The sequence below is a fragment of the Podarcis filfolensis genome, assembly GCF_964270895.1.
Source record: "Podarcis filfolensis genome assembly, chromosome: 12".
Taxonomy (NCBI): Eukaryota; Metazoa; Chordata; class Lepidosauria; order Squamata; family Lacertidae; genus Podarcis; species Podarcis filfolensis.
In genome coordinates this window covers 8,500,912-8,519,681 of record NC_139614.1, presented here as the reverse complement: position 1 = coordinate 8,519,681, position 18,770 = coordinate 8,500,912, and the positions used below count along the sequence as shown (strand labels likewise).

The 18,770-nt window shown below is 40.1% G+C and overlaps 1 protein-coding gene across 5 annotated transcripts in view; it reads left to right on the top strand.

The window, feature by feature from the left end:
* The window catches only part of MLH1 (mutL homolog 1), a 28,789-nt gene that overhangs the window by 4,643 nt on the left and 5,376 nt on the right, over positions 1 to 18,770 (top strand). For 4 of the 5 annotated variants that reach the window (XR_014540121.1, XR_014540122.1, XM_083577958.1 and 1 more), the window contains exons 4-15: positions 365 to 438; positions 1,432 to 1,504; positions 2,827 to 2,918; positions 4,270 to 4,312; positions 6,693 to 6,781; positions 9,228 to 9,340; positions 12,673 to 12,766; positions 14,040 to 14,193; positions 14,912 to 15,264; positions 15,845 to 15,990; positions 17,290 to 17,398; positions 18,521 to 18,584. Coding sequence is in view for 3 of the 5 variants with exons in the window: in XM_083577958.1 (XP_083434084.1) it covers positions 365 to 438; positions 1,432 to 1,504; positions 2,827 to 2,918; positions 4,270 to 4,312; positions 6,693 to 6,781; positions 9,228 to 9,340; positions 12,673 to 12,766; positions 14,040 to 14,193; positions 14,912 to 15,264; positions 15,845 to 15,990; positions 17,290 to 17,398; positions 18,521 to 18,584 (1,404 nt within the window). In the remaining 2 variants the exon portion in view is untranslated. Of the gene's footprint in view, positions 1 to 364; positions 439 to 1,431; positions 1,505 to 2,826; positions 2,919 to 4,269; positions 4,313 to 6,692; positions 6,782 to 8,093; positions 8,193 to 9,227; positions 9,341 to 12,672; positions 12,767 to 14,039; positions 14,194 to 14,911; positions 15,265 to 15,844; positions 15,991 to 17,289; positions 17,399 to 18,520; positions 18,585 to 18,770 lie in introns of those variants that run through there. The other variant, XM_083577960.1, reaches the window with a different exon arrangement.

Here is an 18,770-nt window from a genome sequence, read left to right as displayed (position 1 = left end):
ATCTTATGAGGTATGCAAATGCATAGCAAACAAACAACTTTCAAAAATATATAGTAGATGAATTGGCTTTATGTTATAGGTTTTATCCTGTTTTCATTGTGTTGATTTTTTTTTGGTATGTTACTTTGTTAAAGTAGGCTGAATAAATAAAACATTTTATTTGTACAGAATTTGTATCCAGCTGCATGTAGATCATTATAGTGAGGATTACAAATACAGATAATTAGTTGGGATGTAGTTACTATGCTATTACTGTGATTACTGAATGCTTATTTCGAACCAGTAAAGAACTATGTACCACCTTCAACATCTGCATGTTACTGTATGTTACTCAGTTTCTAAAACTTAGTTTTTTCTCTTCCAGGCGCTGGCAAGTATAAGTCATGTTGCCCACGTTACTATAACAACTAAGACAGCTGATGGAAAGTGTGCCTACAGGTAGGTATATTCAAATATTTGTTTACTGCACTTATTCAATGTTCAAATATAATAAACTTTTAGAAAATAAACAATGTCTCTAAAAACATTAAAAGAACAGGCAGGCAGAAGACTTCTTATTGTTTAAGAATAGAAACAACAAAACCCAAGAGAGAAATCAGCATTGTGCAATACATCACTTGGCCACAGGAGGTCACTCATTGCACCATTGGTGCAAACAAAACCCTTTTTTAATGAGCATCAAATATGAGCAGAATTTTTCTGTTGCTGTTTGTAGAAATCATTTTAAAGATTTGTTATACACTGCATTCTTCATCCAGTGTAGATTATACGCAATTACAGGTTATAGCCATTCTTTTCCCTCTCAGTAGAATGTACAATTGTAGCAAATTCCCTAGAAAAGTTAAAGGTACTCTTTAAGTAACAGGAATCTGCCTTGCCTTATAGTGAGACAAGATGGATTAAGCAATAACATGTTGTGCAATCTGATGCTATGTGTGTTATTTCCCACACTAGTCAACAGTACTTATTCTCAAGTAAGCTCTAAACGCAGAGACTCTGTATGTGTGTGAAATTCATCTCATTTAGAAAGGAAGTCTAATGACATTTTTTGGGGTGGCTCAAGAGCATAAATAATAAAACAAAATTTGAATACAGTATCACCACTCAGAGCTACAGAACAGTGGTAGAGGATCTGCTTTGCTTGTAGAAGGTCCCAGGTTCAAATCCTGGCATCTCTAGGTGAGGCTGGAAAGACTTCCTGTCTAAAACGTTGGAGAGCCACCACCGCTCAGTGTCGACAATACTGAAATAGATGTACCAGTGACAGATTCTGTGCTTACTTCACTTTTAATGCCATAGAAATTGATGAAAACAAGTGGTGGTGGTAGTTTAATGTCTCTTTCTAAAGCACTGCTGGCTTGAAATAATCCTTTGTGGACCAGTCTAATAACTGATTGAAATAGCTGATGATTTGTTTTACTTTGCTTTTAGGGCAAACTACTCTGATGGAAAATTGAAGGCTGCCCCCAAACCTTGTGCTGGAAACCAGGGAACTCAAATCACAGTGGGTTACTTGCTTTTTGAAATTTTTGCAGCACTGGAGCAGATGCATTCGTAGTTAATCTTAAACCCTGAAGCAGGAGACCTGTGTATTCTTTTGCGGAACTTTGTGGCACTAACATTATCTTGCTCAGTTGGTTAGAGTGTAGCGCTGATAATGCCAAGGTTGCAGGTTCAATCCCCACACGGGACAGCTGCATATTCCTGCATTGCAGGGGGTTGGACTAGATGATCCTCATGATCCCTTCCAACACTACAATTCTATGATTCTTGGAATAGCCTTATTCATAATACATGCATATTTGAGTACATTAAAAACTGGAATCTAACGGTTTGTATTTATCTTACTTACACATATCTCTTGCATAAAACACTAATTATTTACTTCTTTTAAAGCAGAACATTTGCTTTGTAGCATCTTGCTAGACACCACAGTGCAACCATATGCAGTTATAATAATAGTGATACTGAGGGTTCACTAATGGCACAAGTTTGAAGTGCATTTAATACAGGCAACTTCAATTTGCACATGTGTGTTGCCCATGTTGATGCTTTATTTGGGCTTCAACAATCACCTTTTAACTTTACTGAAATATATTGCAGGAACTCTTCACAAGTGGTGTTTAGAAATGTATTTATATTTCCAGATAATTGTACTTTTTATCAAGTGGGCGGGCAAGAGAGAAAATCATGTTTTAATTAAAATTCTGCTTTTCCTCCAAGGAGCTTATGGTGGTTTGTGTGGTTCTCCCTCTCCCCATTTTACCCCCATAACCTGTGAGGTAGATTAGGCTGGGAGGCACTAATTTGCTCAAAGTCACTTAGAAAGCTTCATGGCAGAGTAGGGACTTGGACCCTGATCTCACTGGTCCTAGTCCAGCACTCTTAACCTTATGACTCCCATAATTTTGTAGCATTATAATTAAAACGGATTTGAATATATCATGCTTGTAAGTTGCATGGGAGAGCATTATTGACCAGAGCATTTGAATTAAAAATAGGGCTTTCCTGTTTGTTAATATTCAGGTGTTCTCCTCATTCATGATAATGTGATAAAAAAATCCTTCATTTAGAACTGGGCAGCTGCAGGGAACAGACTAAGGAGCAGGGAATGCAGCTTGTGAGGGCTCCTCCCATCTGTCACAAAGTCAACACTGTGAGCTGACAACGGAAAACATATGTGAAGTGGTGCAAGCAAACCGTGTGCACGCCCCATGTACTTGGATGCAATTTTCTTTCCTTCTGCCAGCACAAAAGGGCATTGCAGAGTGATCCATGTTTCTGTTTTGAGTTTGCTTTAAACTACTTGTTTGCTTCTCTCTGCAGGTTGAGGATCTATTTTACAATGTAACCACTCGGAGAAAAGCTTTAAACAAACCTAGTGAAGAATATGCAAAAATTCTGGAAGTTGTTAGCAGGTAAATCCATTTTAAAAAGGAGCAGAAGCTCCACCTCCACCTGCAAACCTTGTTTTATGTTAGATTTGGGCATTTTTCTCCTTCTAGCCAGAAATGACATCTTTGATAAATTAGGAACTCAGAATAGCAAGAGGGATGCCTTTTTACTGATGTCAGTATACTGACACAAATACAACTTGACAATCTTTTAGACTTGAGAAGAATCTACTGAAGCCAGTTTCACATTCACATAGCATTTGTGCTCTCTAACATTCACATGACAGTTGCAAAAGGCCTCCAGATTTGTTTGTGCGCAAATTTCTGAAAGAGACGGAAAGAAAGTACAAATTCCATTGTACTTAGCAGCATGATGAGGTTCTTCTGCTCCCAGGGTTGTAAATCCAACAAAAGAAGAAAGCCAAGAGGGCCTTTGCCGAGATGGAAATGTGTGGCTTGGTCTTTTTGTTCTGAGTCATATAGCTGACAGCAAATGATTTAGTATTCCCAAGACAGATCTTGCTTAATTTTAGATGTTACCAGAGCTTTGTGTCTGCGTCCTAACCCCTCCTCTCCCCCCCCCCCCAGTAATGTGTGATAAAAATCAAATGTGTGCTGTGACATAATCACACTCAGAGTTTGTTCTGCTGGTTCTAGAGGCATGGAAACTGTTATGTCATGGTAGCCTATTTGTTTTACCACACCTTCACCAGGGGAGGGAAGAGGAGGTGGTTACACAGAAAATATGGAAGCCACGTGACTGCCACTGACTAACTAAAAAGGCATGTTCAGGCGTGAGAAAGCATAGTGAGTGAATGTGAGTAAAAGCCCCCCCCCCCGAGGGGTATATAGCAGACAAGGTGATGTTACATGTGCACCACTGCTTCTTGTCCATGGATCCAGTGCTTGTGTGTTTAGGCAGATGCTTGAACAACCCTTATGAAATCAAATGCTGGTTTCTCCTGACTTGAAATGCTAAGAAGTTCAGTTAGTTTCCATACATTTCACTAGCAGTTCATAAAATGTATGCTAAAAAAATTGTCATTCACAGGACAAGGTCTTGCCAGTAGCCATCATTACAAAACTCTGTTCAGCTCTATTCAACACCTTTCAATAGGACTTAACGAACTGTATTTTCACTGCTCTTAATGGCTAAGGCTGTGGCTGGCCTTGTGCATGCATTTGCTCATATTAGTTCATGCTGGCTTTAATGATATTTTGTACTTTTTTGAAATGTTGTTTTAACTTGGCTTTCAAGTTGAATTGTGGTTTATTTGGGAATATTGTAGACTTAATTCAGAAACTGCTGGAAAAGCAGCCTATAATTTTAATTAATTAATTAATTAATTAAGGCTTGTGTATTTTCTCTTCCCAGGTATGCTGTTCACAACTCTGGCATCAGTTTTTCAGTTAAAAAGGTGAGTAAACTTTTGCCTCTTCAGTATTGCTAAATAGTGGTTATGGTAACATTACAGTGTCCAAACCATATTCCTTTATATATTTATTTTTCTAAAAAAATATGTAGCATGGTCAGTTAAAGAAATGAAGCTCAACCTGGTTATAGTTTTAAACATAAAGGGTGGTATTAAATGCTAGCCTTACTCAGAGTAGACCCATTGATTGTTAATGGATATGACTAACTTAGGTTCCTTAATTTCTGTGGGTCTGTTCTGTGTAGGACTTTGTTGAATGCAACCCAAAATCTAGAAATTCAGGTACAGGCAATGACCAGTTAATGCACACCCAAAAAACACATGATCACGCATGTGTGTACAGCACCAGACCTGGAAGTGACCAAAAACTTCACAAAACAAGTCATTAAAAGGGCAGAATTGGGGCGTGGTGGGACATAACATGGCAGGTTGTGCTTATATGCACTCCACCAACACACGCAGGGGCCGGGAACAGAACCCCCATGTGAAACGGTCATTAACTGTATTCTGTGGTGATCACGAAGTTACCTGAGGGTTTTTTTTTTAAGCTATGAAATTCCTTATTTCAAACATCTGTTAGAATTCTTAAGGCTACACAATTTTGCACACTTACGTGGGATTAAGCTCTGCTGAATACAGTGAGTGATTCTGGTAAATTAATTGGCAATATACAGTGGTACCTTGGTTTACAAACTTAATCCATTCCGGAAGTCTGTTCTTAAACCAAAGCGTTCTTAAACCAAGGCGTGCTTTCCCATAGCAGCGGGGGATTTACAAATGGAACACACTGAACAGGAAGCGGAAGATGTTCTGCTTTCAAGGCAAAGTTCACAAACCAAAACACCTACTTCTGGGTTTGCAGCGTTCTTAATCCAAGTTGTTCATAAACTAAGCTGTTCTTAAATCAAGGTACCACTGTATATATTTAATAAACCAACAAAACAAAAATAGTAAAACACTCAGCGGGTGGCGCTGTGGGTAAAACCTCAGTGCCTAGGACTTGCCGATCGTATGGTCGGCGGTTCGAATCCCCGCGGCGGGGTGAGCTCCCGTCTTTCGGTCCCAGCTCCTGCCCACCTAGCAGTTCAAAAGCACCCCTAAGTGCAAGTATATAAATAGGTACCGCTTTATAGCGGGAAGGTAAACGGCGTTTCTTTGTGTGGCACGGGTGCTGGCTCAACAGTGCAGCTTTGTCACGCTGGCCACGTGACCCGGAAGTGTCTCCGGACAGCGCTGGCCCCTGGCCTCTTAAGCGAGATGGGCGCGCAACCCTAGAGTCGGACACGACTGGCCCGTACGGGCAGGGGTACCTTTACCTTTACCTAACTTTAGATTGTTTAGTTTAAGTAGCAATGGAGATGAGATCAGACCCTTTTCAAAAGTTGAGGTTTTTTTGACAAAGTATGTCTTGGAGACGAGGGAATAGAGGGAGGACTGGTGCTGCAGCTAGCCCCAGCTTGCTGGAAGAAAAGTTGTTGGGGTGGGGGGAGAATTGCAGTAAAAATTGAAAAGCTGACAAGATGGATAGTTATACCTTTCTTTCCTTTTATGAGCTATCCAAACATGGCAGGGTGCAGGAATCCTTGGGGGAAATCCAAAATGAAAGCATGAAGAACATTCCTCCACTGTGGCAGATTTTACAAATCAGGCTACATGGGAGTACAGAAGAAGGGCATTCAAAGCTGGAGTTTCAGACAAATTCAGGCAACATTTATCTAAGCAAGCCAGGGTGTCTGGCCGCAAAACTAACAAAGGACACACTCAGAAGACTGTGGGGAGACTTCTTGAGCTCAGTGGTTCAGAGGTAGTTATAACCTTGGATTACAAGACAAAAAGAATGCATGGTCCTGGATGGCACAAAAGAAAGTCAGTTGTCTTGTTCCTGCTTAGTAAAAGAAGTCCAGTTTTTAGGTAGTGTTGAAAGTACTACTTTTGAAGGACACAAGTCGTAGGGTCTCCAAAGGCTTCTTTCTCTCACCGAGGCTTTCATTAGGTTGGACCGAAGGGATGCCTTGTGTCAATGCTTTTCCTTGTCCATTTCATTTGCGGTTTGGCTGGGGACTTCAAGTGCGCTATCTCCTGGTTTGTTAGATCCTTAATATCTCTCCCCCCACAAAAAAAACCCACACCTTACCAGTTCTCCTTCCTAGACAGAATGGCCTTTTGAACCCAGGTTCTTCTGAGGAGATGCACAACAAGATGGCAAAATGTTGTTCACTGGCAGTACAATGCAACTGTTTTGATAAATCCGATTTGTTTTGGTAAATGTAAATTTCCAATCAACATGCCTTTTAGGTTGCCTAAATATCTTCATATAATACATCAGAAACATTAGTAAATGCAAATCTAAATATTCTCTTTTTAGCAAGGTGATACAGTAGCAGATGTTAGAACACTGTTGAATGCTACAACGGTTGACAATATCCGCTCCGTCTTTGGAAATGCTGTTAGCAGGTACACTGATCTCAAAATTCAATTTAACTTAAGAATAAACCTCAAACACTTTATAATAGTAGCAGACAAAACCCCTCTGATTATGACAACAATTGTCTTGACAGTAAATGCTGTGGGATACATTTGAGAGTACATTTTAACAGGCCCAGGAAAATTTCTTATGGAAACAGCTCTAGTGTACATCAGTTTTTCAGTATACTTCCTAAAGATTGAGGAAAGCATAATCAAGAAAATCTAGAATTTGACACAGGGCAGCAGCAGGAGAGGGAAATGAAGACATAGTAAATGGTGACGAATATGTAGTTATTTCAGATTTGCCTACCTACTTAGAATCGTAGAATCTTAGAACTGTAGAGTTGGAAGTGACTAAGGGACATCTTGTCCAACCCTCTGCAATGCTGGAATCTCTGCTAGATCATACATGACAAATTGCCATTCAACCTCAGCTTAAAAACCTCCAAGGAAGAAGAGTCCACTACATATCATGGGAAGTCTGTTCCACTGTTGAACAGCTCTTACTATCACAAAGTTCTTCCTGATATATAGTCGGAATCTGCTTTCTTGTTACTTAAATCTATTGGCACAGGTACTAGCCTCTGGAGCAGAAGCGAAAAAGCTTGCTCCATGTGACAGCCCTTTAGATATCTGAAGCTGGCTATCATATCTCCTCTCAGTCACTACTTTACCAGGCTAAATATACCCAACATGAGGGTTGGTTTCCAGACCCTTTAGCATCCCCCCAGTTCCTTCATCCAAGTCATTAATAAAGATACTGAACAACAACAGGCCTGGGTCAGAATCCTGCAGCACCCCATTTGTCACTTTTTTCCAGAATGATGAGGAACCACTAGTGAGCATTCTTTGGGTTCAGCCAGTCAACCAGCTACAAATTCACCTGACTGCTATCTGGTCCAGTACACATTTTATCAACTTCTCTGCAAGATTATTATGGGGGACTTTTGTCAAAAGCCTGATTGAATTCAAGATACACTACGTTCATAGCATTCCCCTGATCCATCAAGCTTGTAACTCTATCCAAAGAGAGAGAGAGAGATTCGTCTGGCATGAGTTGTTTTTGGAGAAACCCATACTTGTTCTTAGTAATCACAGCATCTTTAAGGATAGTCTACTTAACAGTAAATGTAACAGCTTAGTATTGAGGCCAGGGGGCTGTGTCAAGGACTTCACAGAAAAAAGACAGCCTTTTAAAGGCTTTTGAACCAAATTGGACAGATAGTGATTTGAATAATTAAATATCTCTTACACTACTGCTGAAACAGGCCTCTCAATGCATTTTCAGTTGTATTTGTAGAAAGAGCCTCTCTCCTGTCATTACTCAGACAACATAGAGCAAATCAGCAGAACTGTTTGCTGCCTGTTCTTTAGGATTCCTGCCAACACTGGCATAAAGGTCAGTGTGAGACTTTCTAAATTTAGAAATGACAGTTAGAGTAGTAGGGCTGAACAGTCAATATTTCCGCCATGCTGGCAAAAGCAGTACTGAACAGAAGGCATTGCTTTTCTAATGAAAACTATACAGAATGGCTTGTTCATTGCTGAGTTCTGTTTACACAGCTGTAAATCACCCTCCCTTTTCTGTACAAAACATCTTGATCTGACCTTTGGTTACTTAAAGAATGTGGGTGACGGCACCTGTAGTAAAAGTTAATGTTAAATCATTTCTAGGCTGTGTTGGATAAAGTTGTCTTAGAAGGGAGAGAAAATCACTTGTTCAATATATTAGTGAAGCTCACTTGAACTATTGTTCCTCCTTTGTCAAAATTGTGTTTAGATGTTTAATTACAAGAATAGGCCTGGTTCAGATGACAGTCTATAACACCATTCCCCAACCTAGTGCTTTCCAAATGTTTGTAGGACTGCCACTCCCAAGTGCTGGCTGGCGCTGATGGGAATTAGAGTCCAACATCTGGAGGTATCGGATTGGCAAAGGCTGATCTACAGCATGATTTATTTAACTGGTTTGTTAACCATGGTTAAAATAAATCACAGTTCCCTGGCTTTGTATTTAACAGCCAGTGGATATTATATGTATTTGCAAAGTAGGGGCGGGGGGAGCAGAGAGCTTGCTAAGCCTTATGTTTAGTTTAGACCATCATCTGAATCAGGCCTTAGAATGTGTCCCTATGAAAGGTACGGGTGAATCTGGCCACTCTCCATAAATGGCATCACATTGCAGTAAAAGGAGAAAAGTAATTCTGATGAAACGCTACTGAGGTGGGACAAATGGCCACCAACATGTATAGGATTTCCCTACGAAAGACATAAAATAGCTTTAAGTATGTTCTATTGCTCCCTAATTTTTGGTCAGATTAGAGTTACTGAATAAATACATGGATATGAAATTTATGAAGATTTGATTGTGTCCTAGAGAAATAGTTTCTAAGAATACAGAAGGGGGAATTAATTACTTTTTAATTTTATCCAGAGAATTGATTGAAGTGGGCTGTGAAGATGCAACATTGGCTTTTAAAATGAAGGGTTACGTAACCAATGCAAACTATTCAGTAAAGAAATGCATCTTCTTGCTTTTCATAAACCGTAAGTACCAAAGTACACACTTCTCTGTGTTCTAGGGCATTACATGGGATTGGATTAGATGATTCTTGGGGTTCCTTATAATTCTGATTCTATGAAATTTTCTGTAGTCTTAACAAGGTAACACTCTCTATTAAACAATGGTGGTGAGCAGTGCTTAGCGGTGCTGACAGTGAAGTGCTGTCTAGAGAAAGAAAGGGTTGCTTTTGTCTCCTGGCTTTATTTCTTGATTTTATTATGTGTTTTAAAGGGTCAGGGATTATGCCCTATACTCCCAAATTTTGCTGTTTTAATGCATTGTGCATATTAGTCACATTTGCTCTGCTTTGATAGTAAGGGTCATTTCAGACAGGAGTTTGTAAGGGTCAGCCAAGCAGAATCAGCATGTCAGGCATTTCCAAGCCACATGGAAGCTGTGCTTTTGCAGCAAGAACTGCTGCTGCTGCTGCTGCTGTCCCAGTGCATCAGGTTCAGCTCAGATGGAAACAGTGAGACTAACCATTTGATGCTGCCAAACTCCTGTACTAAACAATACTGTTTCTTGAGGTGGTGTCCCCTCTGGTGCCCAACAGCTGGGGCAAACTGCCGTCTGGAAACCCACTCACTTTCTTTGTCATGATTTACAGTGTTTGTCCACTGTATTTGTAAGAAATTGGGACTGGCATAGCTGAGAAGCAGTGGCCTGTTTCAGACAAGATGTTATACTGGGGTAGGAAACTGGGGTGGGGAAATCACATCTGGGAACGAATGCTCTCTTTTGGTTTCAGATAGTTCATTAAAAAGCCTATGCTCCAAGGAAGCTTAGTTTGGTCAGAATCAAGTATATTTGTTGTTTAGTCGTTTAGTCGTGTCCGACTCTTCGTGACCCCATGGACCAGAGCACGCCAGGCACTTCTGTCCTCCACTGCCTCCCGCAGTTTAATCAAACTCATGCTGGTAGCTTCAAGAACACCATCCAACCATCTCATCCTCTGTCGTCACCTGCTCCTTGTGCCCTCCATCTTTCCCAACATCAGGGTCTTTTCCAGGGAGTCTTCTCTTCTCATGAGGTGGCCAAAGTATTGGAGCCTCAGCTTCACGATCTGTCCTTCCAGTGAGCACTCAGGGCTGATTTCCTTAAGAATGGATACGTTTGATCTTCTTGCAGTCCATGGGACTCTCAAGAGTCTCCTCCAGCACCATAATTCAAAAGCATCAATTCTTCGGCGATCAGCCTTCTTTATGGTCCAGCTCTCACTTCCATACATCACTACTGGGAAAACCATAGCTTTAACTATACGGACCTTTGCTGGCAAGGTGATGTCTGTACTTTTTAAGATGCTGTCTAGGTTTGTCATTGCTTTTCTCCCAAGAAGCAGGCGTCTTTTAATTTCGTGACTGCTGTCACCATCTGCAGTGATCATGGAGCCCAAGAAAGTAAAATCTCTTACTGCCTCCATTTCTTCCCCTTCTATTTGCCAGGAGGTGATGGGACCAGTGGCCATGATCTTCGTTTTTTTGATGTTGAGCTTCAGACCATATTTTGTGCTCTCCTCTTTCACCCTCAATAAAAGGTTCTTTAATTCCTCCTCACTTTCTGCCATCAAGGTTGTGTCATCTGCATATCTGAGGTTGTTGATATTTCTTCCGGCAATCTTAATTCCGGCTTCGGATTCATCCAGCCCAGCCTTTCGCATGATGAATTCTGCATATAAGTTAAATAAGCAGGGAGACATTATACAGCCTTGTTGTACTCCTTTCCCAATTTTGAACCAATCAGTTGTTCCATATCCAGTTCTAACTGTAGCTTCTTGTCCCACATAGAGATTTCTCAGGAGACAGATGAGGTGATCAGGCACTCCCATTTCTTTAAGAACTTGCCATAGTTTGCTGTGGTCGACACAGTCAAAGGCTTTTGCATAGTCAGTGAAGCAGAAGTAGATGTCTTTCTGGAACTCTCTAGCTTTCTCCATAATCCAGCGCATGTTTGCAATTTGGTCTCTGGTTCCTCTGCCTCTTCTAAATCCAGCTTGCACTTCTGGGAGTTCTCGGTCCACATACTGCTTGAGCCTTCCTTGTAGAATTTTAAGCATAGCTTTGCTAGCGTGTGAAATGAGTGCAATTGTGTGGTAGTTGGAGCATTCTTTGGCACTGCCCTTCTTTGGGATTGGGATGTAGACTGATCTCCAATCCTCTGGCCACTGCTGAGTTTTCCAAACTTGCTGGCATATTGAGTGTAGCACTTTAACAGCATCATCTTTTAAAATTTTAAATAGTTCAGCTGGAATACCATCACTTCCACTGGCCTTGTTATTTGCAGTGCTTTCTAAGGCCCATTTGACTTCACTCTCCAGGATGTCTGGCTCAAGGTCAGCAATCACACTACCTGGGGTGTATGAGCCATCCATATCTTTCTGGTATAATTCCTCTGTGTATTCTTGTCACCTCTTCTTGATGTCTTCTGCTTCTGTTAGGTCCTTACCACTTTTGTCCTTTATTATGGTAATCTTTGTACGAAATGTTCCTTTCATATTTCCGATTTCAAGTATATACTTCAGAGTTAATCCAAAAACATAAGTATAGTTGCTAGAGGGCCATGAAAATATGTGTCCTGGGCTTTTTAGACTCATCTACCCAAGAGGTGCATTGGTTGTCAGATGTGAAATATATTGGCCTTATTTACAGTTCTCCTACCCCGATATAATTTAATAGACCATATTTGAGTCTGAGTTCACACATAACTGCAAACTGACTTGCCAAAACAGAAGGAGGAAACAATGAATTAAGTTGAGTATAGGACTACTGTACTCAAGGTCGTTGAAAGAAATATGAGCCCCTGTTTGACTTTCTTAACTTTCTACTTGATACAAACAAGTAGACCTAAAATATTGCACCTCTCAGTGCTCCAGCTTTGTCTTCCAATGTAGGTATCCTACTTGGTTAGGGCAGGGCAGTTAATCCATTCTTTACACTTTCACTAGATAATCCTTGGCAGTACAGACATTAGCTGTTAATCCAAAGAAAGTGAAGTGCATTTAAGTGTCATTGAAATAATCAGTTCCAAGGCAATGTGTTTATTTGTAAAGTAAACATATGCATGGGAAGGTTATTTAGGATCAGGGTGTGGCATTGCATCTGGTGGTCATGAACATGCAAAATTGCAGATACATTCTGAGGACTGTTGATGATAAAGTAACATTTGCCTTTTAAACTGTTAACATGTATTTCCAGTTGGTTATATAAATAAAAAAGTGAAGGTCTAGACTGATCAGAGATGGGTGTAAAAGTTGTATTATACAGAAAATAATGTATACTGCTTACCTGTCTCCCCTGATTTTTATGTTTTTCCTCCCTAGATCGCTTGGTTGAGTCAAATGCTTTGCGAAAAGCAATAGAAACTGTATATGCGGCTTATTTACCTAAAAATACACATCCATTTTTATACATAAGGTAAAAATTTTTTCTATGTAGGGTCATGTGACCAGGAAAAAGATAAAAATGCATCTAGGCTGCAATCATATGCACACAGGGAGTAAGCCCCACTAAACACAGTGGGCCTCACTTTTGAGTAAAAATGGGCAAGATTTTGTTTAACCTTAGTTAAACAAAATTAGCCTTTCTAAGCAGTGATTGCTATCATTTGTTTTTATTAAATAAAAATCAAGTACAGTGGTACCTTGGGTTAAGTACTTAATTCGTTCCGGAGGTCCGTACTTAACCTGAAACTGTTTTTAAACTGAAGCACCACTTTAGCTAGTGGGGCCTCCTGCTGCCACCACGCGATTTCTGTTCTCATCCTGAAGCAAAGTTCTTAACCCAAGGTATATTTCTGGGTTAGCAGAGTCTGTAACCTGAAGCGTATGTAACCCGAGGTACCACTGTACAAATCTAGAGTTTATCATTACCCTAACATGCATGTACATCAAAAATATTCCTAATGTCATTGCAGTATGAGTACTAAGTCATATTTTAGTTTTTTTAATTTCCAGGTGATACAAAAGCTAAATAATCATCAGCTCAATAATAAATAAGAGGCTTGAAATGTTATTTCTCTGCAGTTTTAAAAACTCAAAAGCACTACAAACAAGGATCCAATCTCTGAGAAACACAGAGCACCCTAAACTCTGTGGCTGTGGCACTGTGACGTTAACATATGAGAGTGCTGGAGGTGAAATAGTTAAACAGGTTACCCAATCAGAACCCAGGGGGGTGGAGTCAGAGGGACTATAAAACCAGCTCTGGGAGGGGCAAAGGGAGGAGTTCGTTGGGAGTTGGGTGGTTGGTTGGTGTGGGAGTGAATTGGGATAGAGTTTGTGGGCAGGTTGAGTTAGTAGCAAAATAAGCTGAGTCAGGAACAGTTAGGGGCTAGGAAAACAAATATCTGAGAGGTGGTTTAGTGAGCGAGAGCAGGTAGCGGAAGTTATAGGCCTGGTTAGGCACCCCATGATTGTAATTGACCAATACCGTTTATTAAACCACACGCTTGTTAAGCTGCAATAGATAAACAGAAGTTTATGTTCCAATTTAACCCTGTCTGGACTCAGTATTGTACCAGGTAGGGCCTGGGTGGTAGCAGCGAGAAATAAAGTGGTGGCACAGGGATCAATAGACGGTGAAACGTCCGGGGACCCTGTGTGATCGCCACAGGCACCCACTCTATCAAATCTGCTGAATTGCCGTTCTTTTGATTAACTTTGCATGGTGTTCTCAAAATGTCTTGCAGCCTAGAAATAAACCCTCAGAACGTAGATGTGAATGTGCATCCCACAAAGCATGAAGTTCATTTCCTTCATGAAGACAGCATCTTGGAGAGTGTACAGCAGCACATAGAGAGCAAATTGTTGGGCTCTAACTCATCAAGGGTATATTTTACACAGGTGAGTGAATCTGAGCACGTCACTGAAAAGGAAAAAGCTAACCAGTCTGCTTTGTTGGTGGTTGCGAGAGTGAGTGCTCTGCATTCAGGATTTGGATTTGTTTTGTCTAGTGAAATGTTTTGGATAAGCTGGACTTAACAATACAAAATGTCATTTTTAGGTGTGTTCTTTAACATAGATTCGTGGTTTACATAAAAAAGGGTCCAAAGACAGACCAGTGCTGCACACAAACAGATAAAGTGGCCTCAGTTGAACCGACAGAGGTTGCATGCCAGGCAAATATGGAATATACTGATGATGGGGCATTTGAAAACCACTGATAAAGGGCATTAACATGATTCTATCTGACAGAAAGGGGATAATGGACAGAATCAATGTTAAGTAGCCAGTTGTGATTCACTTTATATGTGCAAATGGGATAAAGATTTCTGTATGCATTTGGTCTTCAACTAGAAGGCAGTACTCATAGAATCATACAGTTGTAGATTAGGAAGGGACCCCAAAGGTCATCTAGGCCAATCCCCTGCAATGCTTTTGTCAAGAGCAGGCTGTTACGTTTGGCATAATCTGTAATAGCTACTCCACACAGGTAGATTATGTTATAGTTGCAGCTATGTGATGCCTGTGAATTGTGCTTATCTGGCTTTCCAACTAGCTTAGAAGGAGACTTGTACAGTTCCAGATACTGAATTGCTTCTCTTTCATCTCTTCCTTTAAGACATTGCTGCCAGGTATTACTGCCTCTTCCACCGATGTTGTTAAATCAGCAAGTTCTTCAACTAATCAAGGGGGAGACAAGGTCTGTGCCCGTCAGATGGTCCGCACTGATTCCCGGGAACAGAAACTGGATGCTTTTCTTCAGCCAGCAAATAAACCTAGGCCGTCTGAACTTTCTGCAGTGACATTCCAGGATAACAACAACAAGCAAAGTTGCAAGGGAACTGGACTACAAGATGCTGAGATGGAAGACTGCAGTGACTTGAATTCAAGAAATCTAAGAGTAGAAGCTGTGGAGATTGCAGAAGGGTCAACAGAAAGCCAACCAGCACCTCTTGAAGCTCTACCTGCTAGGTATGAGCAATCTCTGTGGAGTAGCATTTCTAAGTTGATGAGAACTCGGCACCTTATTCTCCCTCCTCTTTGCTAGGTGATGCTCCTGAATCCGAGCACTTTTCTGTCTTTGACATTCTTTTTGGGGGGAAAGGGTTGCCCCTAGGCTGAATTAAGACATGTTGTCTTTTTAGTTCTCTTTAACACACCTCTTTTCCAGAAATAATAGCACTAAATAAAAACCACACAAACTATCCTCCGTAAAACACTTGGAAATGTTAAAACCAATAGCAGAGTGAAACAATAAATACATCTAGTTAATAAAAAGGACCAGCATAATAGGTCACCTTGGCAGATTAAGACTGGGTCTAGAAGCACTTACTAGCATCTATTTCTGCTTGTGGCCAAATTTTGCTGGCATAGTTTAGCTCCATAAGACTTGGGCAGATATTCTGGTGAATGTAGCTTTTGAGTGTGAAATGTATTTTTGAATCTACTTAACCAAATACCTGTTTAATTACTCCAGAGTTAATCACAGCACTCTGCTTTGACTTGTATACACGTCAAATAGAACAAAATGCATTTCCTTTTCATATTCCAGAAAGAGGCAGCGAACAAAATGTGATGTGGAAATGGAAGAACAGCAAAAACAGGAAATGACTGCTGCCTGCGTTCCAAGAAGGAGAATTGTGAACCTAACTAGCATAGCAACCCTTCAAGAGGAAATTAGTAATCGGGCACATGCAAGTATGCATGTTCTGCTATTACCGTTGTGTTTCATGTGCAAATTTAGACCCACTAAGATAGCATAACTTGCATTACAGGATTTATAAAAACTATCTCCTATGACAGGAATGCTCTTTATTTTTTATTTTTACTATACTATGAAGTATTAAATTGCACTCAAGGCTAATACTCTGCTAAAAAAATCAGCCTGGAAAATCAAAACTTTATATACTAGAGCTAGAGATGTAGAGATAAGGGGGAAAATATGAACAGCACAGAAAGGGTCAGAGTTGGACATGGAGACTAGGCTGCTGCAATTTGTTGATACTGTTTGGAAATAGTCACTCATGAAGTAGGCATTGATTGAGAACACTGTTGGCAGCTGCTCATGACCCATTACATAAGCAGTTCAGAAAAATGGAGCAGAATTCTGCTCTCAGGTCCAGTAAATATTTATTTTGAAGGAAACAAAATAGCTTGCAAATTCTTTATGTGGGTGGCTTCCTTTCAGCTGCTGCTTGTATTGTTCAGAGCAAAATTCTTCTGTAATAGAAGCAGCTGAAGTTTAACTGGCATTAAATTAATTAATTAATAGTTGTAGTATGAAGTGGAAGTACTATGGATCCAGTACTCTTTCCTTCATTTTAGTACCTGGACACAGGTAGTTAACACCACTAGGCTACCTATAGTCTGGCAGCTAGGACTGGAAAAAATTGCCAGCTCAACTGGTTGGAGGCAACTGAGTTTTAAAGAAAGCTTAAATGGATAAATACATTGGTTAAAATGAAGTTTTTTGGATTTAAACAATCTTACAAACTGCTTGAAAGCCAATTCCTGGTTTGTGGAATGGGCTTCTTGAGATTTTTGGCAGAGTAGCAAGTTCAATACTCTCAGTAACTGTGTTAACTATTTGGAGTACTTTGGACTATAGTGGCTTGAATTCCAAAAGAGGTCTGATATAACTGCTTTGTAAATTGCCAAAATATTTATTGGAGGAAACTACTAACTTCTAGCACTTGAAAATTAGTGCACACGGAGCATGTAGGTTTGCTGGAGGAAGCATATTCCAAGGAATTTCACAGAAGGAAAGTACATGCAACTTGTAAGAACAGCATGGGCAGTGATTAAACCTCTTTCCAAAATGCATTTTTTTCTGAGTAAAAAAGATTAGGCTCCAATTGGGTTATATGAAATGGAATAAGAGTTGATATTTGAAGTCCATGATACTTTAAGTATTTTACTAAATTGAATAGTTGAGTTCTTAAAGGGAAGGATATTCTTCTGTATTGTACTAAGCACAAGTGATTTGGGTTATTTCAGATCTTCAAGAGATGCTACGTGATCATTCCTTTGTTGGATGTGTTAACCCTCAGTGGGCATTGGTGCAGTATCAGACAAAACTGTATCTGCTCAGTACCACAAAACTCAGGTAACAGAACCAAGTTAAATATATTGTTTTGGCCAAGACAAATAGTATCCAGTAGCTTGAGATAGGAAGAAAATAATCATCAGTGAGTGCATTTCCAAATGGAGTGGTGTGGGCTGTGCTGTACTTTTTAACTTTTTAGTACTTTTGGGTCACTGCCCCAAAATAACAAGAACACATGGACAGCTGCAGCTGCAGAGGAACAGTGAGTGAAATCATAGGTCATTAGGACCCTGAAGATATTGTCTGGATTCTAGTCATCAGAGGAAAAAGAGTTGATGAACCTTCCAGAAAGCCTGTAGAGAGATAAACTATATCTATAGGAAGTAGAAAACAGAGAGGGTAATATGAGCGGAATCTGTTCCTAGAAGACCAAAGAGTGGTTGATGTCAAAGGGAGCTGTGAGTGCAGCTGGGTTAAGTTGGCCTCACCTTGTAGTTTGGGGTCATTGCATCTGCTGACCTAAGAGACAGTAAGGTGACTTGATAATGTATATTTTGAACTGCTTTGAGTTTTATAAATGGAAATGCGTATGGCAGTTTTTAAAGTGATAAACTTTCTAACCTTATTTGTAACGTAATTGTGTTTGCCTTTTATGATTACTTATAGGTATCTTGCTTCTTATACCAGCTCCCCTTCATTAATGCTTGTAATGTTCTTAAGTTTCACAAGGATTGTAGTCAGTGATGTGTTCTTGCCCTTTAATTAATATTAGATTACATAGGAAGCTGCCGTCTACAGAGTCATTGCTACATCTAGTTCAGTATTGCCTACATTGAGTGGCAGCTCACCAGACTTTCAGTCTTTCCCAGCTCCTGCCTAGAGATGCCAGGGATTTAACCTGAGATCTTCTTTATAAGAAGCAGCTGCTCTGCCATTGAGCTACAGCCCTTCCCCCTGCATCTGTTCCACTACTGGGAAGCTTATCTGTTTCATTAAACAATGCTGGATATTTTATCATATTTTATCATGCTGTGCTCTAGAAAAATACATACTTCCCACTCATAGCTAAAACCATAGATTTTAGTTGCCATTGGAATTCCAAATTAAGGCTTCTATTCATTGACAGTATTACAGAGTGGACCATGAGCAAATAGCAAACTCTTTGTTTTTCCTTTCTCAAAGTCAAGAAATGTTCTATCAGATCCTTATCTATGACTTTGGAAACTTCGGCGTTTTAAGATTGTCAGTAAGTATACACTTAAGTTATCTATCTTATATATAACTTACTAAGATATAGAGCAGATACTGGGTAGAGCAATCCTACCCAATATCTGGTGGTGGTGCAGGGAGGTTTGTGGTGCAGCCACTTCTGCATCCAGAGCCCAGATTATCATGGGGCAACAAAATTATTTTGATTAGCCAATGGAAAAAA